Source organism: Gekko japonicus, unplaced genomic scaffold (assembly GCF_001447785.1).
Source record: "Gekko japonicus isolate JY-2015 unplaced genomic scaffold, Gekko_japonicus_V1.1 scaffold464, whole genome shotgun sequence".
Taxonomy (NCBI): domain Eukaryota; kingdom Metazoa; phylum Chordata; class Lepidosauria; order Squamata; family Gekkonidae; genus Gekko; species Gekko japonicus.
Window position 1 is genome coordinate 528,559 of NW_015170903.1, and position 24,392 is coordinate 552,950.

Genomic DNA, 24,392 nt, shown 5'->3' on the forward strand with positions numbered 1-24,392 from the left:
CAGCTGAGGCTAGGTGAGTCATGCAAATCAGGGGGGACCTGGCAACCCTAGACTGCTGCCAGGCCTAGAGTTGCCAACCTCCAAATGGGACCTGGAGACCCCCCAGAATTACAACTGGACTCTAGACAGCAGAGGTCTGTCTCCCTGCAGAAAATGGCTGCTTTGGAGGGTGGACTCTGTGGCATTATACCCAGCTGAGGCCTCTCCCTTCCCAAACCCAGCCCTCCTTAGAGTCCACCACAAAATCTCTAGACATCCCCCAGCCTGGCACTGGCAACTCTTGTGAGGCCTGGCCCTAAGGCTCCCTCCCTCTCTGAAAGGACAAAAGAGGCCTGGAAAGGGCCCTTCCCACAACCTTCTACTGACAGAGCCAGTTAGAAGCCCCCCCCTGCCCCCAACATTCTAATCTCTCACAGTTGATGCGTGAAGCAGATCCCTGCAGAGGCCATTTCAAAAGGTTTTGGGGGGAATTCAGCCGTCCCTGAAGGGATTTTTTTAATTTTTGGATTTTTCTACAAACCCAGGAAGTCTACTGACTATGTAGGAAAAACTGTTGGGGGAGAGTGGTGGAAATAAGTATTCGCACACACACAAAAACATCTTGAAAATAGAATAAGGATGACTGGGACAGAATGCTTATTTTAGCATATTTTTGAATCAAGCCTTGTGTACCTGTTGATAACGACTGCCTGTAATCAGTACCTCCTGTTACTGAGTTAGGTTTTTGGGGTATTATTTTTTTGTTTTGGTCTTCTGGGCCAGAAAAGTATGCCATGCTTTATGTTATGGTTTTTCTGAGAAGAGTGTTGTCTAGACTCCTGTAGTTTACAGAAGATGCTACCACAAAATCTTAACTTTTTGCAAGGCAGACTCAGCTTATCATGACAATCTTCAGGAGATACCAGCAGGGACCCGCAAGAACTTGCAGGGATGAGGCATCCCATCCCATCCCCTCACCTTGCCTTCCTCATCTCTTTCCCACCTCTTCTTTCCTGTCTTTCATTCCTCCCCTCACTTTCTGTCTGCCCCATCCCTTTTTCCTTGTAATTCACATCCCTCGCTTTTTGTCTCCCCCATCCATTCTTTTCTGTCACTCATGCCCCCTCACTTTCAGTCCCCTCCTACCCCTTCTTCTTTGTCAGTCATTCAGCCCTTGTCCCTCCCCCCTGTTTTTCCAGGGAAGACAGGGATCCCATCATTCCCCACCTTTTCTGGCTCACCCTTAGCTCTCTCACAGCAAACTCACAGGGAGAGGGATTTTTGCTCACTTGTCTGCCCCTCCCCCTCCGTGTCCTACCTGCCAGCTACATCAATGGACCGGATTCTCCCTACAGCAAACTATGGTTGTTGATTTTATATGTTTACAATGTGTTTTAATTTTTTATTGTATTTATTGAAATGTTGTAACCGCCCTGAGCCTGTTTATGGGATGGGCGGGATATAAATGCGATAAATAAATCTGTCACCCTCTCTACTGCTATGCCTGCACTCCCCCCACCCCTCTTTCCAATCTGCCAACCCATCTGTCCTTCACTCACCAGGTCTCCTGCCTGCTGCTCTGCTTCTCCTCCCTTCTTGTCACTGCTACAGCTCTGTCTGCCGGGTCCACTTGTCCTGCTCTCCTCCACTTCTCAGCTGGCCTGTTTCCAGTGTCACCGCTGCCTATCATTCCCCCCTTCCCCTGCTTGCTCAGAAGCTCCTGTTCCTCTTCCCCTGCCTGTCCACCCACAGCTGTGCCACCACCGGACTCAGGTGGGTGAGGGGGAGCAGCAGCCCCAGCAGCTCCTGGTCTGCCTCCTCACCAGCCTGGGAGGTTCCTCCTTCCCCCCTGTACATGTGCACAGACAACATTCCTGTCCTTGGGGGGGGGGGAATTTAACCTCCCACCCACGGTTTGTAACTTTTCTGATTTTTCTCCAAGTCTAGGGGATGTCCCCTGAGTTTGAAAAAATATCTGTTTTCTGTCAAGATGACTCTGATACGCATAATTAACTATCCACAGATGTGGCCACAGTTATCAGACTATATGATATTGTCTGCTATGAAGATATCAAATTGGCCTTTAAAGCATTTTTAAATTATGAATCACTGAACAATTTGGGCTCTCTGATGTTTTGACTGAAGTTAAAACATAAGTGCAACACGAGATGTTTTGGAAGTTACATGATGCTGTTCTTCTAGCTATTTCAACCTGAGATTTATTTCTGTTTTGTTTTTGAAATGCCTCCACAGGAGACTCATTTTCATCTAAACTTATGTTTTCTTTTAGCACCAGTTTGTGATCTGTAACAGCAGAGAGTACTTTTGCATTTTTATGCAAAAGTGAGCTGGGATTCATTTGCATGAAAGGATCTATGGAAGTTCAATCTGTATTATATTGCATTATGACGATTGCGATAATTTCCAGGTTTCCCATCAATAATGAACTCATTTCACAGCTCACTAATTTCATCAATGAGGAGCAGAAACAAATTCTTCTTAACTAAGACATCTTGAATGGGTGGCACAGAGTTCATATCCCTGGCCTAGATTATTAAAACTGATTTCTTAGTTCTGGAACAAAAGGTCAGGAACATACATTACACTTACCATGGGAAAGCTACCTGAAACTGCTCTTCTTCAAGGAAAATCATCCCTACCCCATCCACGCTGTATTAAAATATATAATATCCTGGATTCCCATCGTCATGTTGTGCATTTTCTATGACCCTGCCAGTAGTTGCCAGGAATGTGAAAGGGCAAGGATGATGGTGGTACTCTGTAGCCCTGTTCACGTTATAGTAAATGCACATATAAGCTGCATGTATGCATGTACATACATTTGTAAGGAAGAGCCAACATGCATTTACTTTCAAATGACACTGGAACCCAGCACCTGCATTAAAGTAGAATTTAAATCACACATTCAACTGCATATATATTGAATGCAACATGAAAGGTACTCAGCTCACATATAAAGAATAATCAGTCATGCACTCTACATAGATTATATGAGTATTCGCTATAACTTGTGAACAATGCTTATGCAGTAAATTGTTCAAAACAATGGTCTGTATCCAGAGAGAACCATGAGTTTGTGCTGTTTAAAAAGAGTTTGTGCAGAGTTCATAGCATACTATAATATCTGGGCGCTATAGACATGTTATGCTTATGCAAGCTATAAGATGTCTTTGGATCTTCTTTCTGTCTGCAAAATTCCGACACAATATGTGAAATAGATCTACTGTGAATTTTATTTTTAATTATTTAATAATTAATTTTTAATTATTTATTAATCACATTTGTATCTTGCCCTCCCCACACACAGGCTCAGGGCGAGTAACATCACAATTTCAGTTATAATAAAACTTCATTTACAATATGACTAATAAAATTTAAAATATATTAAAATTAGTAATTAAAATTAAACTAAAAGGTGACATAACTTTCTGTAAAGTCCCTCAGTTGATAGATGGTAATCATAGACAGTTTCAGTTGGGCCACTTTATAGGGCCACTGTGCAGGGGAGGCCATGTGATTGGATGTCCATCGCCTCAATCAAATGCCTGGTGGAACAGCTCCATTTTGCAGGCCCTGCAGAACTTTAATAGGTCCCACAGGGCCCTGATCTCAAGTGGGATACACCTCCATATATGGAAAGGCACTGAATACTAACTACTGTGGCCCAGAAGAGGGTTCACCATTTACATGGAAGCAGCTTTCAACTGAGTCCCTGTGGTGTGTTCTGGACCTCAGATTTTTCCCCAGAACAGTGAAAGAAATATTTGCATGCATAAAAAAATATACTAGTGCGGCTGTATTTCCTACAGATAAGGCCGTTCAGAAAGTAAATGTCCATGCTTGTAGTGCCCATTTTTCTCTCAAGTTAGTTCTCCATGTTCTCACATTGCTTGTATGTTTTAAAATAAGCTCTGTTTTATGTTTATGTTTTGTTTTTGCGCTGCACAGTCATCAGTATTCATCATCATACTATATAACCATCATGTCAGGCAGCTGGCAAGTCACTGTTGGTACACACTCATCATGGAATGAGGCATGGGTCACATAGTGTACTCAGAGAGTTGAATGATTGCATTGGCAATATAATGTCATTGCCAGCATTCAGAGCACAGTTCTCAAGCTGCAGTGCAATATTTGCAATCTCCTACAAGTGAGCTAATTCTGAGTGTTCAAAGATGACACTTGTAATTTAGGATCAACTTACAATTTGAGCAAGGGGGAGTTCATTTCTATCCCATCTTTCTCTCTCTCTGAATATTCAAAGCAGCTTAGAAAGCAAGGCAAACAAACAACACAAATTTAAAGAAAAATGGAGGCCTCACTAGGCCCCATCACACATAAAAATAGTGATGAGATATGAGGGCATCCTGGATTCTTGCTGATTCTTCTAGTATGGCTCAAACAGGCCACAGGGCTGCGAGTCACAGGCTAAGGGACCCCTTTGGCTCTTGCTTTAGGCTTATTCCTCAAGTAATCCTCATCTTTTAATTTACCTGCAACAAAGAAAAGGGGCAAATGCTCAGCCCATGTTTTATTCACCTGGCTCAGAGGGTTTCAATTCTCTGCCTTCCCTATAATATATAACATTAAATTTCATTCTTAAAAATCTATATGTTGCTTTCTTTAGTTCAGATTTCATTTTTACTTAAGGCATGGCGGATTTTAATTTCTCTGACAAAATATGTTTTTAATATAATAACGTTCTCAAAGTTATTTTAGTCCTTGATTATATCTTCAAAGAATACAAATATGCCCTTCTCTGAAAATATTCACATTAAGGAATGTGTATTAATTGCCCGGTTAGTCTTGTCTATTGTCAGTTACTGTCCAAGGTCTGCAGCCTTCTCTGAGTTACCCGGAGTTACCTAGATTGCACCTGCTGCTGTAGTTCGGTTAAAAAAAAAGGTTACAGAAGTTTTCATGGATTTCTACATTATGCCTTATTTGGTCATACATTGAAATAAAGATTTTTTTTAAAAAAATTCTAGAATATTTTGGAATCTAAGCTGCTTTATCCAATTCTAATTTAATGAGCTCTTGTTTCATGGAGCTCTGTTTTGAAGTCACTGCTTCTAGTTTAGTTTCAATCTTCTCTGATTTATCTTCCATCTGATTTGTTGCTTTAGTTAGATCAACAATTTTTTGTTTATTTTCTATAAGCTGCTTCTGCATTTCTTCGATTTGAGAAATCCAATTTAGTCTGCATTGGTTCTACGGCAGCAGATACTGCCTCTTGGGCTGCTGTTGTGACTTCAGCTTTAACAGTTGCAGCTACTGAGTCCTATATAATAGATTGCAGTTCCTTTAATGACATTTATGACATCTTTTTTTTAAAAAAAATCCCATCTTTACAAAATATAAAAACCTTGTAGTGTCTGTGTTCTGCCTTGGTGTAAGTACCTATTATAAAAAGTATATTGTGTTCTAAGTGTATTGTAAACAGTTGATAACCTTTCATGAGATGATGAGAAACTTTCTGGGTTTTGTAGGTGTATGTGGTTATTATCAAAAAAATACACTGTTCTATATGTACTGTAAACAACTGAAAACCCCTTTTAAAATACTAGGAAAGCCTAGATACTATATGTATCCAAAATAAGAATTGTTATTTAAACTATAACAGCTGAATTCATAGGTTTCTTTATTGAAAAAGAGATTGAAAACTCTTAACATGGCCAGTGGTGTAGACACACACAAAAAAAGACATCAGGGCACTTCTCCAGGAGTAGTCAAATCTGTGAAATAAAGATTATTCATAGATAGCATAGAATTCTTCAGCACTTTGTACTGCATATTACATGGATGTGTGGGTATATGTGCATGGATGTACGGATTGTCTAAGTGTGTGTCTGAGGTATAATATAATAAACTAATAATGAGCTTCTGGTTTGTAACTTAAGAGTACAGCAATGATTCTGAACAGTTACTTTTTGAATGTGCATTTCAGGATGAAACATTAAGATATTTTGAGTAGAATACAGAAACTGATGTAGCAGCTGGCTATAGATTGCATTAACAACTGAGAGCCATACTATATCTGACAACACCGATTTCTGAAGGCTATGTCAGGAACAGGCTGAGAAAACTGGAGGGGGACAGTATTCACAGACACTATAGAGAAAACTTGCTGGTTGTAAAACTGGTTAGGCCTTGACTATTTGGCGGGAAAGGGGTGAGTTGCTCAGGATAGGTAGGTCTAAACTGAGACATCTAATATGATAGGGGGGTGTCCAGAAGAGGCCATCATGTACCCTGTGGCTGGGTGTGCGATGAAGGAGTGCCCTTGGCAATGAGTGGCATCTTTTGAACCTGGTAGGGGAGAGGGATGAAGCCTGACACCTCTCTGCATGTACAGATATGCAGGTGGTGACAAGCAAGGCTGGTGGAAGTGCCAGCTAAGTTTGGATCCAGGATGGATCTGTCCAAAAATCAGATCAGGTGGATGCCTAGCACAGCCCATCCTCAAAATCATCAGCTTTATGAAATAAGCAGTGACATAGATCAGCCATCTATTTAATTTAAATAATGTTAAATAAATAAAAACTAGTTGAACCCACTTTCTCCTGTCTTTTGTCAACATTTGGGGGGTTGCTTGGGCAAGAGAGATAAAGGGAGAAACACAGCCAATAGATCTTCCTTAATTAAACCTATTGTTCTTCTTTTCTTCACCTTACTCTGCTTGTTGGTGGGAGGAGCCTTTTGAATTTTCAACATACCAACCTCTGACAAGGTGATTGTAACTTGCAGCCATTTCTTTGTAGCATTGTTTTGTTTAATAAGCTCTCTTCAGTAAATCATATTATTCTCTCCACCAAATCTCACAATGAGAGGCAAGAAGGATTTGTTTCCCTCCCCATGCCTGCTATCTGTCATGCTCTTTCAACGAGACATTTTCACAGTGTCGATTACATTCTAATTTCAGACGGATGCTGCTTTAATGTATGATGCCGTTCATGTGGTGTCGGTGGCTGTCCAGCAGTTCCCACAGATGACTGTCAGTTCATTACAGTGTAATCGGCACAAGCCTTGGCGCTTTGGGACCCGCTTTATGAATCTCATTAAAGAGGTATGTCACTAACAAAATGTACTCCGGCTTGCATTTCTATGCCCTCCATTTGTTGATACTCAAATCTACAATGCCTCTTGGAATGAGAGTTTGGTCAAGATAAATATGTGTGTTCACTGACAGTCCACACTGAAATATTGTATAAAAATAGGCACAAAAGTTGTAATAATCTGAGTCACAAATACATAACAGGAAATGTTTTTCTTGGAGATATAACTTGTGAGTAATCATAACAATAAATTGTAGGAATTGCATGATGCAGTTTCATTCCTTCTTTAAGACAGAAATGTGTCCATATGCTTCCCATGTTATCGAAGCTTCTGATTAGGGATGTGCATTCGGTATTTACCAAGCTGAATAAATACCTGAATAATACCTTTTCAGCATTTTGGGGGTATTTATTAAGCCAAATACCAAATCAGAGCATGTATTTGGTAGCCAAATCGGGATTCCTGAATACTATTCAGCTTTATTTAGCTATTATTTGGCTCTGTTATACCCTATGGTGCCAATATAGGTAAAGGTAAAGGTTTCCCTTGCTCGAAAGCCAGTCAAATTTGACTCTAGGGAGGCGGTGTTCATCTCCGTTTCCAAGCCGAAGAGCCAGTGCTGTCCAATGACATTTCTGTGGTCATGTGGCCTGCATGACTAGATGCCGAGGCACACGGAATGCTGTTACCTTCCCACCGAAGCGGTATCTATTTATCTACTTGCAGTTTCTTGCTTTCGAACTGCTGGTTGGCAGGAGCTGGGACCAGAGACTGGAGCTCACTCTGTCATTCAGCACTCAGGTCTTGAACTGCTGAACTACTGACCTTCTGGTCTGCAGCTCAGCCCATCGCAGCCCCATGGGGCCAATATAGTCAATGGCAAATCTCTAAGGGTATATTCAGTAGGCGGGGGGGGGGTAGTTTGAAGTAGAGGCACCAAATTTGCAGTGTAGTTACTAGAGCCTCTCTCAAAAAGGAAACCCAAGTTTCAAAAAGATTGGACCAGGGAGTCCAATTCTATGGGCACCCGAAGAGGTTGCCCCCATCCTCCATTGTTTCCAATGAGGGAAAATAGCAAGGCAATACAAGCCCAGCAGAATGCCCCAGAGAATCTCTGCAGTAGAAAGTGAAGGGGGCATGTTTGCAAGGCCAGCAGCAGAACCAGTGCAATGTGGCCAGCAGAACCAGTGCCACTGTGGCACTGCCAAAACCCAATAAGTTGAGGACAGCAGCATTTTTTAAACAGGTTTTTAATAGTTGCAGCAGTTTAACAACTCTCTGGCTGCTAGCTGCTTTTCACCCTTTCCTCCCCTTCTCATGTTAATTGTAAAATGGGGGTTCAGAAATCTGTGTTAAGGCACCATGTAGTTGTTAGACTTTAAGGTTGGATTTTAAATTGTTTGACATCATTTATATGTATTTATATGGACTTGTGAACCGCCCTGAACCTGCTTGTGGGAAGGGCGGTATACAAGCCTAATCAGTTTGTAATGTCAGCACACTCTTCCTCGTCTTCCCTGGGATTTTCCAATGTCATGGCTGTATTGAGATGTATTTATGAGACTCCCCAAGTTTTAAGGGGGTGCCCATTAAAGCAATTAATAAGAGGGGGACTCCACTAACTAAGGGGGTCTCAGCTGGAGGAGGAGGGGGTAGGGTCCTCACATAATCACAGCTCAGGCAGAACTTTTCCCCCCATTTAATACTGAGGAACAAAGAGAACTATAATAAAAAACCTCACACCATTGGATTTGGGGAGTATGTCGTCTCAAAAGCTGATTAGAGAAACTCAGTTCCTTCCCACCCACCCTGCCAACAAGAATTTGAAGCTTTTTCCTTCAGTTCTTTGGAGCCTTAAAAATCAGTGTTTGGGGAGGCATGCTTAGCTGTAAGATCTGTGGATTGTTACCTTTGTTTTATGTTTTTAACTGATCCCCCAATTGTATAAAGATTCTCCCTTAACCCCAGTGACAACTGCTGATTTTGAGGACTTGCCTTCCTGGCCACCAGTTTCTCAAGAGGAAATAAATCCTATATTGTGCAATTAAAATCTGCTAAGGCTCCAGGGTTTGACGGACTGCCACCTGAATTTTTTAAAGAAAATATTGATTGGTGGGCACCCTTCCTTGCAGCCCTTTTCACTTTTATAGACTCTTCAGGCCTTATCCCCTCATAGTGGAATACGGCAATAGTGGTCCCCATATTCAAAAGGGGCGCAAGAGAAGAGCCCGCAAATTATCGGCCTATTAGCCTTTTAAATATATGTAGCAAGTTATATGCTAAACACCTTCTGGTAAAGCTTGAGGATTGGCTGATCCAAGAAAATGTGATTGTGACAGAGCAAGCTGGTTTTAGAGAATTTAGATCCACTTTAGACCATTGCCTTACAATTCAACACCTTATAGAAAAATACGCTGCTAAAGGTCCTAATTCGCTTTTTGCTGCTTTCATTCACTTGAAAGCGGCTTTTGATTCAATATCGAGGCCGAAATTGTGGGCCGGCTTAAAAGCTTCCTCAATTCATAGAAGGCTTCTCTTTTTGTTGCGGGCTCTTCATGATAACACCCATTTGCAGGTTAGGCTTAACAGGAAAGGAAATCTATCAGACCCTATTAACACCTATAGGGGAGTTAGGCAGGGTTGCGTACCAGCCCCTTCCCTGTTTAATCTATATATTAATGATATAGTAAGTTACTTGGACTCCCCCAGTTTACATCCACCAAAACTTCAACAACAGCATGTGTCTCTTACTGTATGCCGACGATGCCTGTCATCTTAGCTAGAACAGCAGTTGACCTCAGAAGAGCTCTCAGTAAGTTTGCAGACTTTTGGAACAATAAGGAACTAACAATAAATTTTCAAAAAACCAAGGTTATGGGGCCAGACAAAAGAAAAGAATCTGGTCTGTAAATGGGTACTCATTAGAGCAGGTTTTCTGCTTTAAATACTTAGGTATGGTCCTTCAATCAAATGGGGCTAGGAAAGCCCATATACAGTATGTTGCCTCCCAAGGTGAAAGAACAGCCAATGCTATTCTTAAGTTCTATCGCACCAAAGGGGCTTATTATGTGCCAGCTGCCCAAAAACTCTTTCAAGCAAAGGCAGTTGGACAGATGCTCTATGGCACTTTTATTGGGCCTCCTTCCTCTAGTTTTGCCCCCTTAGAGCGAGTTCAGTCCAAATTTCTCAGAGCAGTTCTTCAGGTCCTGAGGTGTGTATCGAATACACTGATCCATCTAGAGGCAGGGGCTATATCAGTGGAAGCCAAAATTACTTTAGCTTCACTCTAGTATTGGCTTAAACTAAATTTCCATCCTCAGGGAATAACCCACTTGTTACTGTCAGACAACATTCAATCCTGTCTGAGATATATAAATTATATGCTCTTGGTTTTCCCCCCCAAGCGATTTTGAGTATGCATTGGGATGTAGCAAAATCAGCCCTAAAACAGAGAATGATGGACATGGAGAGACAGACAGATCTCGCCGGTTGTCCTAAGTTTAGAGCCCAAGATTCTGTCAAATACCACTTGCAACCCATATCCTATTTATCACAGCTTGATACTCACAAGTTTAGGAAAACCTTCACATTAGCCAGATGTGAGGCTTTCCCCTCTGCGATGCTTGAGGGCAGATTCAAAAGGATCCCCACTGAATATAGACTTTATCGATGCGGCTCAGCAGAGATAGAAACTATTGAGTACATGATGCTCAGATGTAACTGGTATAACAAGATCCGTGACAAATATATTACTCCTCTTATAACAGATATGGTGGGACAATCAGGTGCTGAGCAGTGTAAATGATTGTTAATTGATGGGAACCGGACAATTGCTGAAACTGTGGCAAAATTTTGGGTAGCATGCTACTGCATCTGAAATACACGATCAAATATATAATAATAGTTGCCTAATAGTCTCTGTTTTATGTTCTTCTTTTACTTTATTATGCTCAGCTGTATTTGTATAGAGTTTTATTTTACTGTCCTAAATTCAGTTATATGAATGTTATGAATGTTATATTTAAGCATGTGTGTTCTATGGCTTGTTGCCATAATAAATGCCTGACTGAACATTATAATTCAGTTTAGAACTGTAAGGGGATTTTTTTTTTCTTGACTGTTCTCCAAGAACTCTCATAACTGCAAGAGTTTATTCAACACTAGTTTAGGAGTGTTTTCCTGTAACTCACTATACTGCTATGCTTTTCTGGTAAGGTAGAAGACAGAACTTTAACACTGATAGATCCACAAGCGAACAGTAATTAGGCCCTCATTGGCTAGATATGTCTCAGTAGTACTATACTGGCCATTTGATTCTGGGTGCAGATGTCTTATTCCAACTAGTCATAGTACTAATATACCAGTCTTGGCCAGGTTATTGTCAAATTGTGCTCAATAAAAAGGCAGGAGGTCCCTGTTGGAATTGCAAAATAAATAAACAAAACTATTTCTTGAAAGCTAAGTAAACAAGAGCTCAGGGTTTGTGTGGAATCAATAATGTCTTAGGGAAAATATCTTATTGCTGCCACTGGTAACAGACTACAGTACTCAAGCAAATGCTAAGATCTTTGGTGTACCTGTTGTGCAAATGGACGAGCAGCACCTTCAAAATTGTAATTTTGTACTTGTAAAACCCATCCTTTCCCCCCCACTAGTTTCCTTACTGCTTTGCATTGATATTAACTCCCTCTCTTGAAATTAGAACAGAGGCATCAACCACATCCCCATAGTATTGCCAAATGGCTACCTGTATTTTCAGTTCTCATAAATAAGCATCCCAGTACAATAGTTTTGCCCTTCCATCTTCAGAATTGTATTGCATACAAGAATTAACCAAGAGATTGTGTTACTCAAAATGAAAGTCCCATTATTGCATATCACATTGGTGTGTGTTGCCACAGTAGGAACCAAAGTGACTCAATGCCACAGGCCTTATTTACAAGATAGTCATAATCAGCAATAAATTCCTACTGCCTGAAGAGGGACTAAAGTAAAAACTCCAAATGTCAGCCTCTGAGCAGCCTAAGCACAATATGTTTTTCTGTGCATGTGAAAATGGAAAGCTATTAAAGAATTGTATATTGGGATTAAATCGAAAAATTGGTTTAATTCATATATATTTATAAAAGAAAAGCTGCTAGTCCATGAACTGAATACGATTTTTTTTCTTAATCAGCCCCAAGGAAAATTATTTAAACTTAATGAATTATTAATATTTCCATTTTGGATCATGTTGATTTCTTCTGCTGCTTCTCACATTGTTTAAATATGCCCCCCCCCCTCTCCTTTTCTTTCACAGGCTCACTGGGAAGGCCTCACTGGCAGGATAACATTCAACAAAACCAATGGCTTGAGAACTGATTTTGATTTAGATGTGATAAGCCTAAAGGAGGAAGGTCTTGAAAAGGTACTTGGAAAACTTTTGTCTGTTTGCTCTGTGACTTACATGTAATGTTTAAAGAAGCTACCAAATTTTGCAGCCCCACTGCTTCACCTCAAAAATCCATATTGCATTTTTTTTGTGTTGTAGAAATCAGACTGTGAGTCTTTGTATGCGGTTTCTGTTGCCTTGGGTCAAAACTTTGCTCTTAAATGTATATACATTTTAAACGTTATTTTTATATCAATTAAATATAAATAGTACATAATGTATCAGTGTTATAAAATAAACAAACATGTTTGGAACACCAGAAATTAAAATTTGCTTGCAACTCAAAATAACTAGCATTTTGATTAGTTTTGCATTTCTGCTGTGGAAGCATGGTGGCAGGCCAGATAGCTGCTTTGCTTACTTATTTGGAGGATGTATGTCCCATGGTCATCATGGACAGGTTTCTCTGTCTCTTTTTTAAACCATCTATGTTAATGTGCTGCTTTTACATTGTTTATCAGTTGGCAACATATATCATGCTGATGCTTAGTTAGAACTGCCTGGATTAAACTATGGTTTCTGTGTAGCAGCATGAAAACATGTAAATCCAATTGACAGGAACATGCTCAGCTTTCAGAGTCAGGCAGGAAGACAATGGGCCACAAGGAACACCCTCAATAAATTAAAAACAAACAAACAAGGTACACAAGTACAAGAAGGTATATAAAAATCTGGGAGTGTTGTAAAACTATGAATTGAAAACACTGCCTAAAGCAACAATATGAAAAAAATGTGACAAGCATACAATTTTTTTTTAAATTTTCCAAATTTTAATGAATAAAACAAATATACACACGTTTCAACATAATGGTTACAGAAAGTCTTCCAGTATTCCGTTTCCAGTCTTAATACAGTCACACTATTTATCCCCTTTTATATTTAGTAGCCATTTATACACTTTAGCCCAGGTTTTATCATATTCTTTTCCACTTTTGCCCTGAATGGTAAAAGTGAATTTTTCCAATTTGGCAATATCCATTAGTTTACATATAAATTCTTCTTTCATTGGAGTATTTTCATTTTTCCAATACCTCGCAAATAGTATTCTTGCCGTAACTAAAATATGCATAATTATATAAATTTCATTTTTCTTGTATACTTCAGGTATAACATTTAACAGTCCAATACCTATGTCTAAAATCTCTTCTAGGACTCCTTTTATGACATTCCAAAACGTCTTCACTTTTTTACAAACCCACCAAACATGGAAAAAAGTACCAGTATTTGACTTGCACTTTCAACAATTTTTGGATATATTCTTATTATATTTATTAAGTCTTTCTGGTGTTATGTGCCACATAGAAAACATCTTTATATTATTTTCCCTATAGTTACTTATTTTGATATATCTTATATTCCTAAACCATATTTTCCTCCATTTTTCTAATTCTATATTTCACCCAATGTATTGTGCCCACTTTACCATTTGAGGTTGAACCCATTCGTCTTGCATATTATACTCTAATAAGAAATTATACACTTTCCCTATAAGTTTCTCATTATTATTTATCTAGACCAATAGGTTTGGTATAAAAGCCTATATTTTTATCTTTTGTCCATCTAGATTTGAGAGTTGTCTTTTCCCACCAGGTTAAGTTAGTATTATATTTTTCCAACTCTTCTTCAGTTATCAAATTACCTCTGTTGACTAATAGGTCTAGATATTTCCATTTGGGATATCTAATAAACAGTGTGGGTCTAACAAATGCTTCAGTGGGGGGTAACCATTGTGGTATCTTCTGATAATGTGTATTTTTGACTTCTTCCCAAATTTTAAATAGGGTGTCTCTAATCAAATGTTGTGAGAAAAAACTTGTCTTTGTTACTTTTTGATACCACAAATGCGCGTGCCATCCCATCTTAAAATCATGGCCCTCCAATTTCAGTAATCTTGTGTTTTCTAAGATAACCCATTCTTTAATCCAACTTAAGGCAGCGGCTTTAAAGTATAATACCCAATTGGGTAGAGAAGAAGAAGAAGGATTGGATTTATACCCCACCCTTCACTTGGAGTCCCAGAGTGGCTTACAAACTTCTTTCCCTTCCCCTCCCCACAACAGACACCCTGTGAGGTGGGTGGGGCTGAGAGAACTCTGACACAAACTGCCCTTTTCCAAGGACAGCTGTGCCAGAGCTTGTGACTGACCCAAGGTCACATCAGCAGGTACAAGTGGAGGAGTGGGGAATCAAACCCGGTTCTCCCAGATTACACATAACTCTTCAAATGTTTTCCTGATTTTTCCATAAAATTCATTCTGGTTTTGGTTAGGGGCATAAATGTTAACAATTATGCTGCCTTTCGCTTTTATATATATACGTATTATCAGAATTCGTCTATCTTCTGAATTGTATAGCATCTCTGGGTTTAGAAATTCTTTGGCGTATATAGCAACACCTCTCTTTTTTTGCTTTTCATCAGCTGCAATGAAAGATTTTCCTAGTTTATTTTTTATTAGGTATTTTTGGTCCTTACTTTTAATATGTGTCTCTTGCAAACAAACCACTTCTGCCTTATTTATTATTATTTTTTTGCTGAAAAATATGATTTCTTTTTTTGGGTGTGTTCAGACTGTTCACATTTACCGATAGAATCTTCACCTTTTGTTTATCCATCTTTTTCATCTTCCATCGGTCATTTCTTCTCTTTCTCTTTCTGCCAGGTTACCATTTGTAGCCAGTATTTGAAGGTTGTAAGTCATGCACAAGTTTCCATCAGGGAAGAGCCAGTTTCCAGATATATGACCGCATTTGGTACACAATTTGGTAGGGCCATGATTTTACGCAGAAATTTAGATTGAACTCATTCAATAGCATGGTCAAAAGCTCTAATCCAGATTGGGATGCCGTACAATAACTGGGAGCTGACATACATGGTACAATACGAATTGCCAGCCAGACTCCATTACAGATAGATCATCATCACATAATTTCTGTGTTATCCTTTTTATTCAGTTATAAAGCAGCCTCAAATTCAAAACAAGGATCAACATGTCTCTCACCCCTGCTGTGTGAGATGCAAAATAAGATCAGCTGTTGTGTTAACTCCTCTTACATTTGTATGCTTGTCACATTTTTTTATATTGTTGCTTCAGGTGGTGTTTTCAGTTTGTAATTTACAGTACAACCTTCTTGTACTTGCGTACTTTGTTTTTGGAATATGACAGAGAGACGCCTTACCGTGGGATAATCAAGGGAAATGCCTCTCTTGTGAGGATTTTGTGTGGGTATCAACTGTGTTGGGCTGAATAACTGCGAGGCATGTGGGAGGGCACCACCATGGCAAAATATGTGCTAGCAAACAACGATAAAGTATTTGTGATGCTAATCCAGTGAACACCGAGTTTTCCAGGCAAAATTAGGGAGGCTAAAATAAACAACTCCTGCAGCACACTTCTGGGTTAAAACTATCTAAATTATTTTAAAAAACATATAACAAATATGATGGATGAGGAATGGTGGTGGCAAAATCAGGTTGGGAATGTGTGTGTGGAGAATATTTTCAATCCAGTATTGAATGTTTGAAGCACAAACATTTTAGATGTTTCTGCAAACCTGATAAAACCCCCAGGTTTACAGAAAAATTCTGAATTATAAATAAATACATACATTTATAATAGTAAATAATTAAAAAAATCATCTGTAGTTAAGAACTGAATGCCCTGTCTGTTGTCATTGTATGGGTTACTAAGCAACCATAAAAAATATTGCCAGCCTTCAAGCCTTGTTTTCCATTAGTAAACCCTTGGTTTCTGCGCTGGCCTGGTGGAACATGCTCCCAAGTGAGATAAGGGCCTCACAGGACCTGTTACAGTCCCACAGGGCCTGAAAAACAGAGCTGTTCCACCAGGCCTTTGGTTGAGATGGTGGATGTTTCTACCATCTCAGTCCCCCCCCTGCCCATAGTAAGCCTATAGCTGTCTACTATCCTATTAATGTCTAACAGGAGGTGGATTGGACTGCTCTGGAGTAATGTATGTTTTTTAGCTGTCATCCTGTTTTATTTAACTGTTTTATTGCATTTTATTCATGTTGTGAGCCGCCCTGAGCCCACTGTGGGATAGGGTGGGATATAAGTGCAATAAATAAAAATAAATAAATAATTAAAAGGCAGGGATCTTTTGAGGGCTGTTTTAGCCTTTGACAGATGTTTCATGGCTTCCAGACCCAGCAGCAACCACTGGCAACTTGCTACCACCAGACTTGCATGAGTCACCATGCCTGGCAACTTGCCACTTTGTGAAAGCCAGCACGGTGTTGTGGTTAGAGGTTGATTAGGCTCTGGGAGACCTGGGTTCAAATCCCTACCTTATTTTAAGAGCTCATTGGGTAATCTTGGGCCATTCACCTACCTCACAGTGTTGTTGTGAGAACAAAATGGAGTAGAAGACAATAATGTAAGATCCTTTGAGAAAGGAGGTTATAAATGAAGCAAATAAATAATAAATATAGCTGAAGATGGGGACAACTAAAAGGTAGGTTGGTTGTTGGTTGGAAGCAACAGAAGCAAGCAAAAGTGAGGATATGGGGGCTCCCAGGAAGAAGGAAAGAGACAATAGTGTAGGGAGGGGGATGCAGGAGGAAGTGAGGTCTCCCCTCAAGTCCTTGCAGATACTCCACCATTCAACGCAGGCCTGGCCACAGGCACTGCACATCTCATCCAGGGTTTTCCCAGGAAGAGGCTGCTAGAGAGAAGGAAAGAGGGAAAGCTGAAGGCAGAGGGGCAGATAAAAGTAGGTTGGGTAGTGGGTGACGGGAAGAGAAGGAAGCAAGAAAAGAGGAGAAGCTATAGGTGCTTTCAGGAAAGGGAAAGAAGAAATAGTGGGGGAGGTCCCATGCTTGTGTCTATGTGACCCTGAATGAAAGACTACTTCCCTTAAAAAAAACAAACCTATATGCAGAAACTTTAATATTACTGAACATACCTGAAAAAACCTAGTCTTGCATTTGAGTAAATACAAATGCACTTCAACCATTATCTGTTGCACAACATCTCCAGACTCTATCTCATTGGTTTAGATGATGATCACCTGGCATCTGTAATGGGAATCCTTCCCTTGAAAGTGCAAAATAGAAAACAAATCCTAACATATAATGAGGATCTCACTGGAATTTTTTTGAAGAATCAGAAAATAAAATAGCACACCAGCTGGGTAATCTCAGCTCAAGAAGATAAATGTAAAAGTCCTTCTAAACAAGCTTGATCAATAGAAATTCAAAAGTACTGGTTGAAACTAATGCTGCATGTAAAATATGTGTTTCCGATTTTGTAGATCATTGAAATCATGTTTCAGAAATGCTCACTTGAAAAGTAATGCAAATTGGTTTTAATAGGAAAACTGTCATGTAGATTGAAAATTGTCTGAAACCCATTTATTAAAAAGTAATGGTAAGCTTATGAAGATATGGGGCAGGTGTACTGGGCATTGTGATTCTTTGTCTAGCAGCTGTATTGATTCAGAAAATGGAATAAAAACATGTTAACTCATTTAATAGTGCTTAATACATTGGGAGCTATGTAAAATGCCTGCATAACAGATATAAAACTATCTGCAACCGGACATCAAATTGACAAAATGCTAGAAATTGTCAGGGTTTGTTTATTTTTTAAATTACAAATGTACTGAACAGGAGAAGGGATTTTCCTCCCCACCACTCAGATGGGGAAAAGTTTTTGTCATGACTTCTGGAAAGGACTTGCTCAGTTGGTCAAGGAATGTGAGTGGAAGGATGCCTGAGGGCATTTAAGTGGAGTATACCACTTCAGCCTCAGTTTCTTGCCAGATGCAGCATACCTACCTGTCTCTCTTTTGACCAGTCAGTATGGCTGTGGGCTGGTCAGTTCAAAGCAGTGTAGGATTTTTTTTTCTCTCCTCCAAATGAAATGTTTTATACCCGGCACTTCAGAATGAACACGAGTAGAAGTTTGTTCATCCACTCTGCACTGCCTTCTACCAGGGACCATAATGTGCCTTATATAGGTTGGGAATTATTCTAATGCCTATTGCAACTGTTTACCAACAGAACTCAGAGCCAGGGGTCTGACTCAGAGCCAGGGGGCGGAACTCAGAGCCAAATCAGGCTGAAGAGCTGTCTTAAGACATGCATTATAAACAAAGGGATGGGTCAGGACTTGCCCCAGATCAGGGTTGCTGAGGAGAGGACTGGGAGGGGGCAAAATTCTGGGCCCCCAAACCAAGTTGATATCATGCTGTATTCATGGAATGTATTTATTTTTTTCTAATGAATTTCCGACTGCTTTCAATAGGGACACAAAAAAGGCAGAGCACAGTAAAGACAAGTATCTCTGTCTGCTAGTTTAGCCTTTCTGCAAAGTTTACTGGGAGGCTGAAAGTAATCCTTGCTTTTCAGATCCTGCTAAACTCATCAACCAAGCCAGGACTGGCGCGAGGGACAAGCCAGGACAAGCTATAGTTATTGCCAGCCTATGAACAAGGTCATTATCTTTAGTAGTCTATGGTCCCGTTCACACTAGCCGATTTGGGCCGGGAGCGGGACAATTCGGAGCCGGCTCAAACCGGCGCGATCACACCACAACATCTGGGAAGCGTATTGCTTCCGTGGCCGAACTGCCCCTTCCCCGCCCAAAGCCGCCTCAAACCGAACCACCTACCTGGGTGGTTCAAACGGAAGAGGCGCTTCTTCCCGGGCGTTTGATCGCCGGCGCGACTTTGCGCCAGCACAACCCCGGCCCGGAGCCGAACTGCGCATGCTCGGACATGCGCAGTTCGGCCGGCCCCCGGTTAGGGCCGTGCCGTGTGGCAGGGGCCTATGGCTTCCCTCATTCTTTAGTTCCATCCAGCTCCTGCACAGTGACATCTTGCAACGCGGCAGCCCTGTTAGTGTTTGGTAGCAAAATAAAAACACAATCACAAAAACAAAACAAAAAATACCTTTCATTGTCTTTTCCTACATTTCACTAACAAAAAATCTTTCCCACATTTTTCTTCTTCATTTTGCTCTCTTCCTTTCATGATCTGTCATTCATCTATCCCCATTTCTAATTTTTCTCTCACCCCTGATTTTTCAGTCTTAATTCCTTCTCATCCATTCTTGTTAGTGACTTAGAACGTTTTTATAGGCGTATAGCAGCAAAACTTTGTTAAAGGGGAAGTTAATATCTCTCCGTGATTTATCAAAGTAATAAAAAGATGGTTCCCCCTTCCACCCAGTACATGCATGATAATGAACCTTGTCACAAACCTAATTCATGATGAACATAGCCGGTTTATGGTTTGCAAACCGAGGTTCATGCCCATCCCTGTCCATGACCCCCCCTCTCCTTTTTTAATATCCTGCCTTTCTCCACAAGGGCCCCCCCAAAGTGGCTTACACATTCTCCTGTCCTTCATTTTATCCTCACAACAACCCTATGAGGTAGGTTAGGCTGATTGTGTGTGACGGGCCCAAGATCACCCATCAAGCTTCCATGGCAAGATTTGATCAGACTATGCAATACAGTAAAACCCAATCCAGCCTCATATGATACATGGTCCTCCTAGATTCAGGGGAAAGAACTAATTACAGCAAACAATGCTGAAGGATGTTCAAAGGGCAGGTGTCCTATCTGATTTTTAAGGGGAAGCAGAAAAGAATGCTTAGAGTCTGTGTTTGTGGAAAGTCCTACCATGATATTTTATACCTACTTCAAGATGACAGTTACTCAATGGCCATTTGAAGTAGCCACTTCATCTGAATTACCAACAGCAGAAATTTGTTAGTATGTCAAAATTGCATGATAATTGTGATGGTGAATCAGACATTCTTTTGGGCAAGGCGAGGAAATGTACAAGGAAAGTTCTAGACACATTGTAAGCCAAAGCAGAAACTGTGTGTAGGAATATACCATGTATATATTTAGTTCTTTTAAGTTTATGGAGGTTGTGTTTTAATTTTCTAGGTTTTTTTAAATCATATTTTAAAAAGTTGTTTCTTTGACAACTATTTTGATGTCTTTTACACTTCTGAATGACAAATTAACATTTCAGTGACAGATGATGTTTGATTGCTACAGTTCCTATCAAGTTACTCTTATTGTTCAAACCTCTGAATCATCGTAGCATTATCCCAGCTTTCAAAAGCATATAATATATACTAATAATGCACATATTTCTTCTCTTACCACCTCCTATGAATTATCCATTTACCCCCAAAACCCATACCTTAATTATAAAAGAATTGTTAAGTGGGTGTTAAGTTTCATATATATCCAAGTGGGAACCCACAAGGACTTGCTGTGATATCTCATTTCCCCCTCCTCCACTATTTCCTCTTTTGCTTTTTCAAAGGCTCCCATAGCCTCTCCCCATTTCCTGCTTCTTTTCCTCCTTCCCACCAAACCTACCTTTATTTGTCCCTCTGTCTTCTGTCTTCCCTTTTCCCTAGCAGCCTCTCCCTGGGAACACTATGGCCCAGTTGTGTTGTGCCAGTCACTGGGCCAGGCCTGTTTGAGTTACCTGGCAATTCCCATATTCTCTCCCATTTTCCTGGCTCATTCTCTCCTTCTCAGCCATTCACCATTTTGTCACCCAGTAGTTGTTGCCAGGATTGGCCCTGATTAGTTCTCCCACAAAGGCTGCCCTATAAGAACGGGGGCAAGCGGGCCCTGGCAGAAGTTTGAAACAGTGTAGGGGGAGACCACGCTACTGAGACAGCTGGCCACCAAACCTGGGGGGGTTGTCCCCATCTTTGATGATTAATATAGGTATAGCACCGTATTATTGGAAGGTTTTATTGTGATTTTAAATGTTCTATTTATTATATACTGTATTGTATTTTGCACTCGGCTTCGCCGCATGTGACCCGCCCTGAGCCTTTGGGAGGGCGGGATATAAATCAAACTAATAAATAAATAAATAAATAAAACAACCCTGAAAGCCCCATCCCCGCCTTTTACTGACTAAAACCAAGCCTCATTAAATACTTTAACATTCCTCAGCACTGGGATGTTTTGAACAAGAAATAGATACCTCAGAAGAATATTCATCTTTAAAAGAGCTATTTTACCCATAAAGGATAGTTTCAATTGCATCCACAATTTTAGACTGCCCAGTTGAGTTCTGCTATTCCCTCCCCCATTCTTGCTGTGTACACACACACACACACACACACACACACACACACACACACATATAGTTGTTTTAACCCGGCACATAGTGCCCTTGTTAGCCGCCTTGAGCCTTCGGGGTAGGGCGGGATATAAATGTAAATATAAATAAATAAAAATAAATAGAATGCTGTGGTTGCCTAGGAACTGCCACTGAGGGCTTCTATTTTTTTTTTTTAAAGCTACGGGCATTCTTTTTATCATTTGGGGACTTTTCCATACCAACCCTCAAGGATTCTTTTTTTAGGTTTCAGATTTTTCTGCAAACCTGGGGCATTGTTTGGGCTTGTAGAAGAATCTGTCTTACCTGTTCACAGCTCTAAGACTGAATTTAAGTATCCACAGATTTGTCCAACTTTGCTATTAGTATTGTGTGTGTGTGTGTGTATAGGGGGGGGGGGAGAGACACTGACTCACTGCTACGGCATACTGGCTCTGCTCCTATTTTGCCAGTGCTTAAAGATTTCATTGGCTAACAGCTTATTTCTGGGTCATTATGGGTATTTAAATTCCTAAATATAGGGATATATAAATATGTAGTAATTTCTGTTCAGTCTTGTGCATGGTTGGAACACCCATTCTGCCTTTGGCAGATTTTCCATCTTATGCCATTCTTTTTTTCCATCTTTGCATCATTCTATCTTTATCATGTTCATACCATATTAATGTCATTTTTACACCATTTGTGCTTTGCAGAATAGGCATCTTCATTTATATGCAGCTGACACAAAGGCATCAATTTTAATGACAAAATTTCAATTTGATTTTGCTAACCTAGCCAGAAAAAAAGAAGGAAAGAAAGAACAACCACGATTTCATACCAACTGTGAAAGAACCATAATGGATACCTGAACTTTTTAAAAGAACCCAAGTTACAAGGAAATTCAGCAGTATCCCTATTTAAAATTTAAGAAGCCCAAATGCCTGCCAGTGCAGTTCACTGGCTGCAAACAGGGAACTGATTTCTTGACAATAGGTTTGACTGTTCTTGGTATTCGGCACATTGCTGCATTGTATTACTTCCTAACCATACTGTAGGGTACAACTGGATGTTCATGCATCCACAATTTTAGACTGCCCAGTTGAGTTCTGCTATTCCCTCCCCCATTCTTGCTGTGTAACAGTTCTGCTCAGCAGGTGATGGTTTAAATAGACAATCAGTTACAAATCATATAGAATCAGTCTTAAATACTGTGTTCTAACAAAAAAATCTTCCTTTTGGTGTTTGTCTGAGTGGCCTCTAGTGACATAAATGGTTATTAATTGGTTTGAATGATCAGTGTCTTTCCATATGCACAGTTTCTGCAAGCCTATTTGGGATGAACTAAGCAGGTTGGGTGATCAGTTCACATGGGACTGATATTCAAACATGGTAATTTGTACTGTTGCTTTGACCTAGACAGCCCAGGCTAGTCCGGTCTCATCAGGTATCAGGAGCTAAGCAGGATCAGCACTGGTTAAGAACCTAAGAGCATAAGAAGAGTCCTGCTGGATCAGACCAACGATCCATCTAGTCCAGCATCCTGTCTCACACAGTGGCCAACCAGTTCCTCTGGACTGCCAACAGGGCATAGAGGCTGAGGCCTTTCCCTGAAGTTGCCTCCTGACTCCGGGATTCAGAGGATTAGTGCCTCTGATTGTGGGGGTTCCCCTCAGTCACCATGGCTAGTAGCCATTGATAGACAATAGTCCCTGCCACACGAGGGAAAAAAAGGACGGGCAAAGTGCGGCTTTTAAAAGCCGCACCAAAATAGGCACGCGGTGGCAAGATCATACAGATCCCGTGAGCTGCTGTGCAATTGCTCCCCGGCACGATCAGATGCCGGGGAGACTGGGGAGAAAGCCACGGGAGGCTGCTGAACTGCGCATGTCTGAGCATGCGCAGTTCAGCCAGGAGCCGCAGAAGAACGCGCCGGCGATCCCACGGCTGGCTTTCATGTGACCTTTCAGAAAGAACCACTTCGGTAGGTGGTTCTTTTTTGCTGCGGGTTATCGTTTGAAGGGCCGGATAGGGGACAGGTGCTCACAGCTTCCCAGATGTTGCGGTGGGATCGCACCCATTTGCTCCGCCCCCAATCCGTCCCTCTCCCGGCCCAAATCCTCTCATGTGACCGGGGCCTTATGTCAGACTCACAGCAAACAATGAAATACACTCTTGCAAGAAGGTGTTATTTTATTGAAGCCATGAAGTACTTAGAACAGATTCTCTGTTCAGAATAACACAAGGTGCTTGAGGCAGGTATAATAAAGCTAGTTTAAAATAACATGGGCCAATAGATATGGTTCCCGCGCCCGCCCTGAGGACTCATCGCGTGCCCAAACCCTGAGAAAGCAATGGTTGTAGCTGATTAAACAATTACTCTATTCTCACACTACTGTTCATTATAGACTAAGCAAAAAGCCTCCAAATGCGAACCACCTGTACACTTGGCAGATATGGTTTCTTCAAAGCACTGCTAGCATATATGGAAAGGAATGCAGTTGCAGATGAGCGCATGAGGGTGAGGGGGGGACATGCGCACAAGAGTCTAAGCCAGTCCAGGGAAGGAGAAGGGGGGGGGGATGGACACATCTCATATGCATGGAAAAGACATATTGGCAGCTTGCTGACACCTTAGTACTTACATGGAAGACTACCAAGGAAATTCAAGGTTGCTACACAGAGGCAGGCAGTGCCAAACCACCTCTGTTTGTCCCTTACCTTGAAAACCTTATGGGGAAACTGAGTGTGATTCAACAGTTCTTTCCACCTCGAAGTTGGTGGCACAACACAATGGTGGC

The 24,392-nt window shown here is 40.8% G+C and overlaps 1 protein-coding gene across 2 annotated transcripts in view; it reads left to right on the plus strand.

The window, feature by feature from the left end:
* Nucleotides 1-24,392, plus strand: part of GRIK2 (glutamate receptor, ionotropic, kainate 2) — a 918,110-nt gene that overhangs the window by 481,377 nt on the left and 412,341 nt on the right. For both annotated transcript variants that reach the window (XM_015418620.1, XM_015418619.1), the window contains exons 7-8: nucleotides 6,923-7,066; nucleotides 12,356-12,463. In XM_015418620.1, the coding sequence (XP_015274106.1) occupies nucleotides 6,923-7,066; nucleotides 12,356-12,463 (252 nt within the window). The remainder of the gene's footprint in view (nucleotides 1-6,922; nucleotides 7,067-12,355; nucleotides 12,464-24,392) is intronic.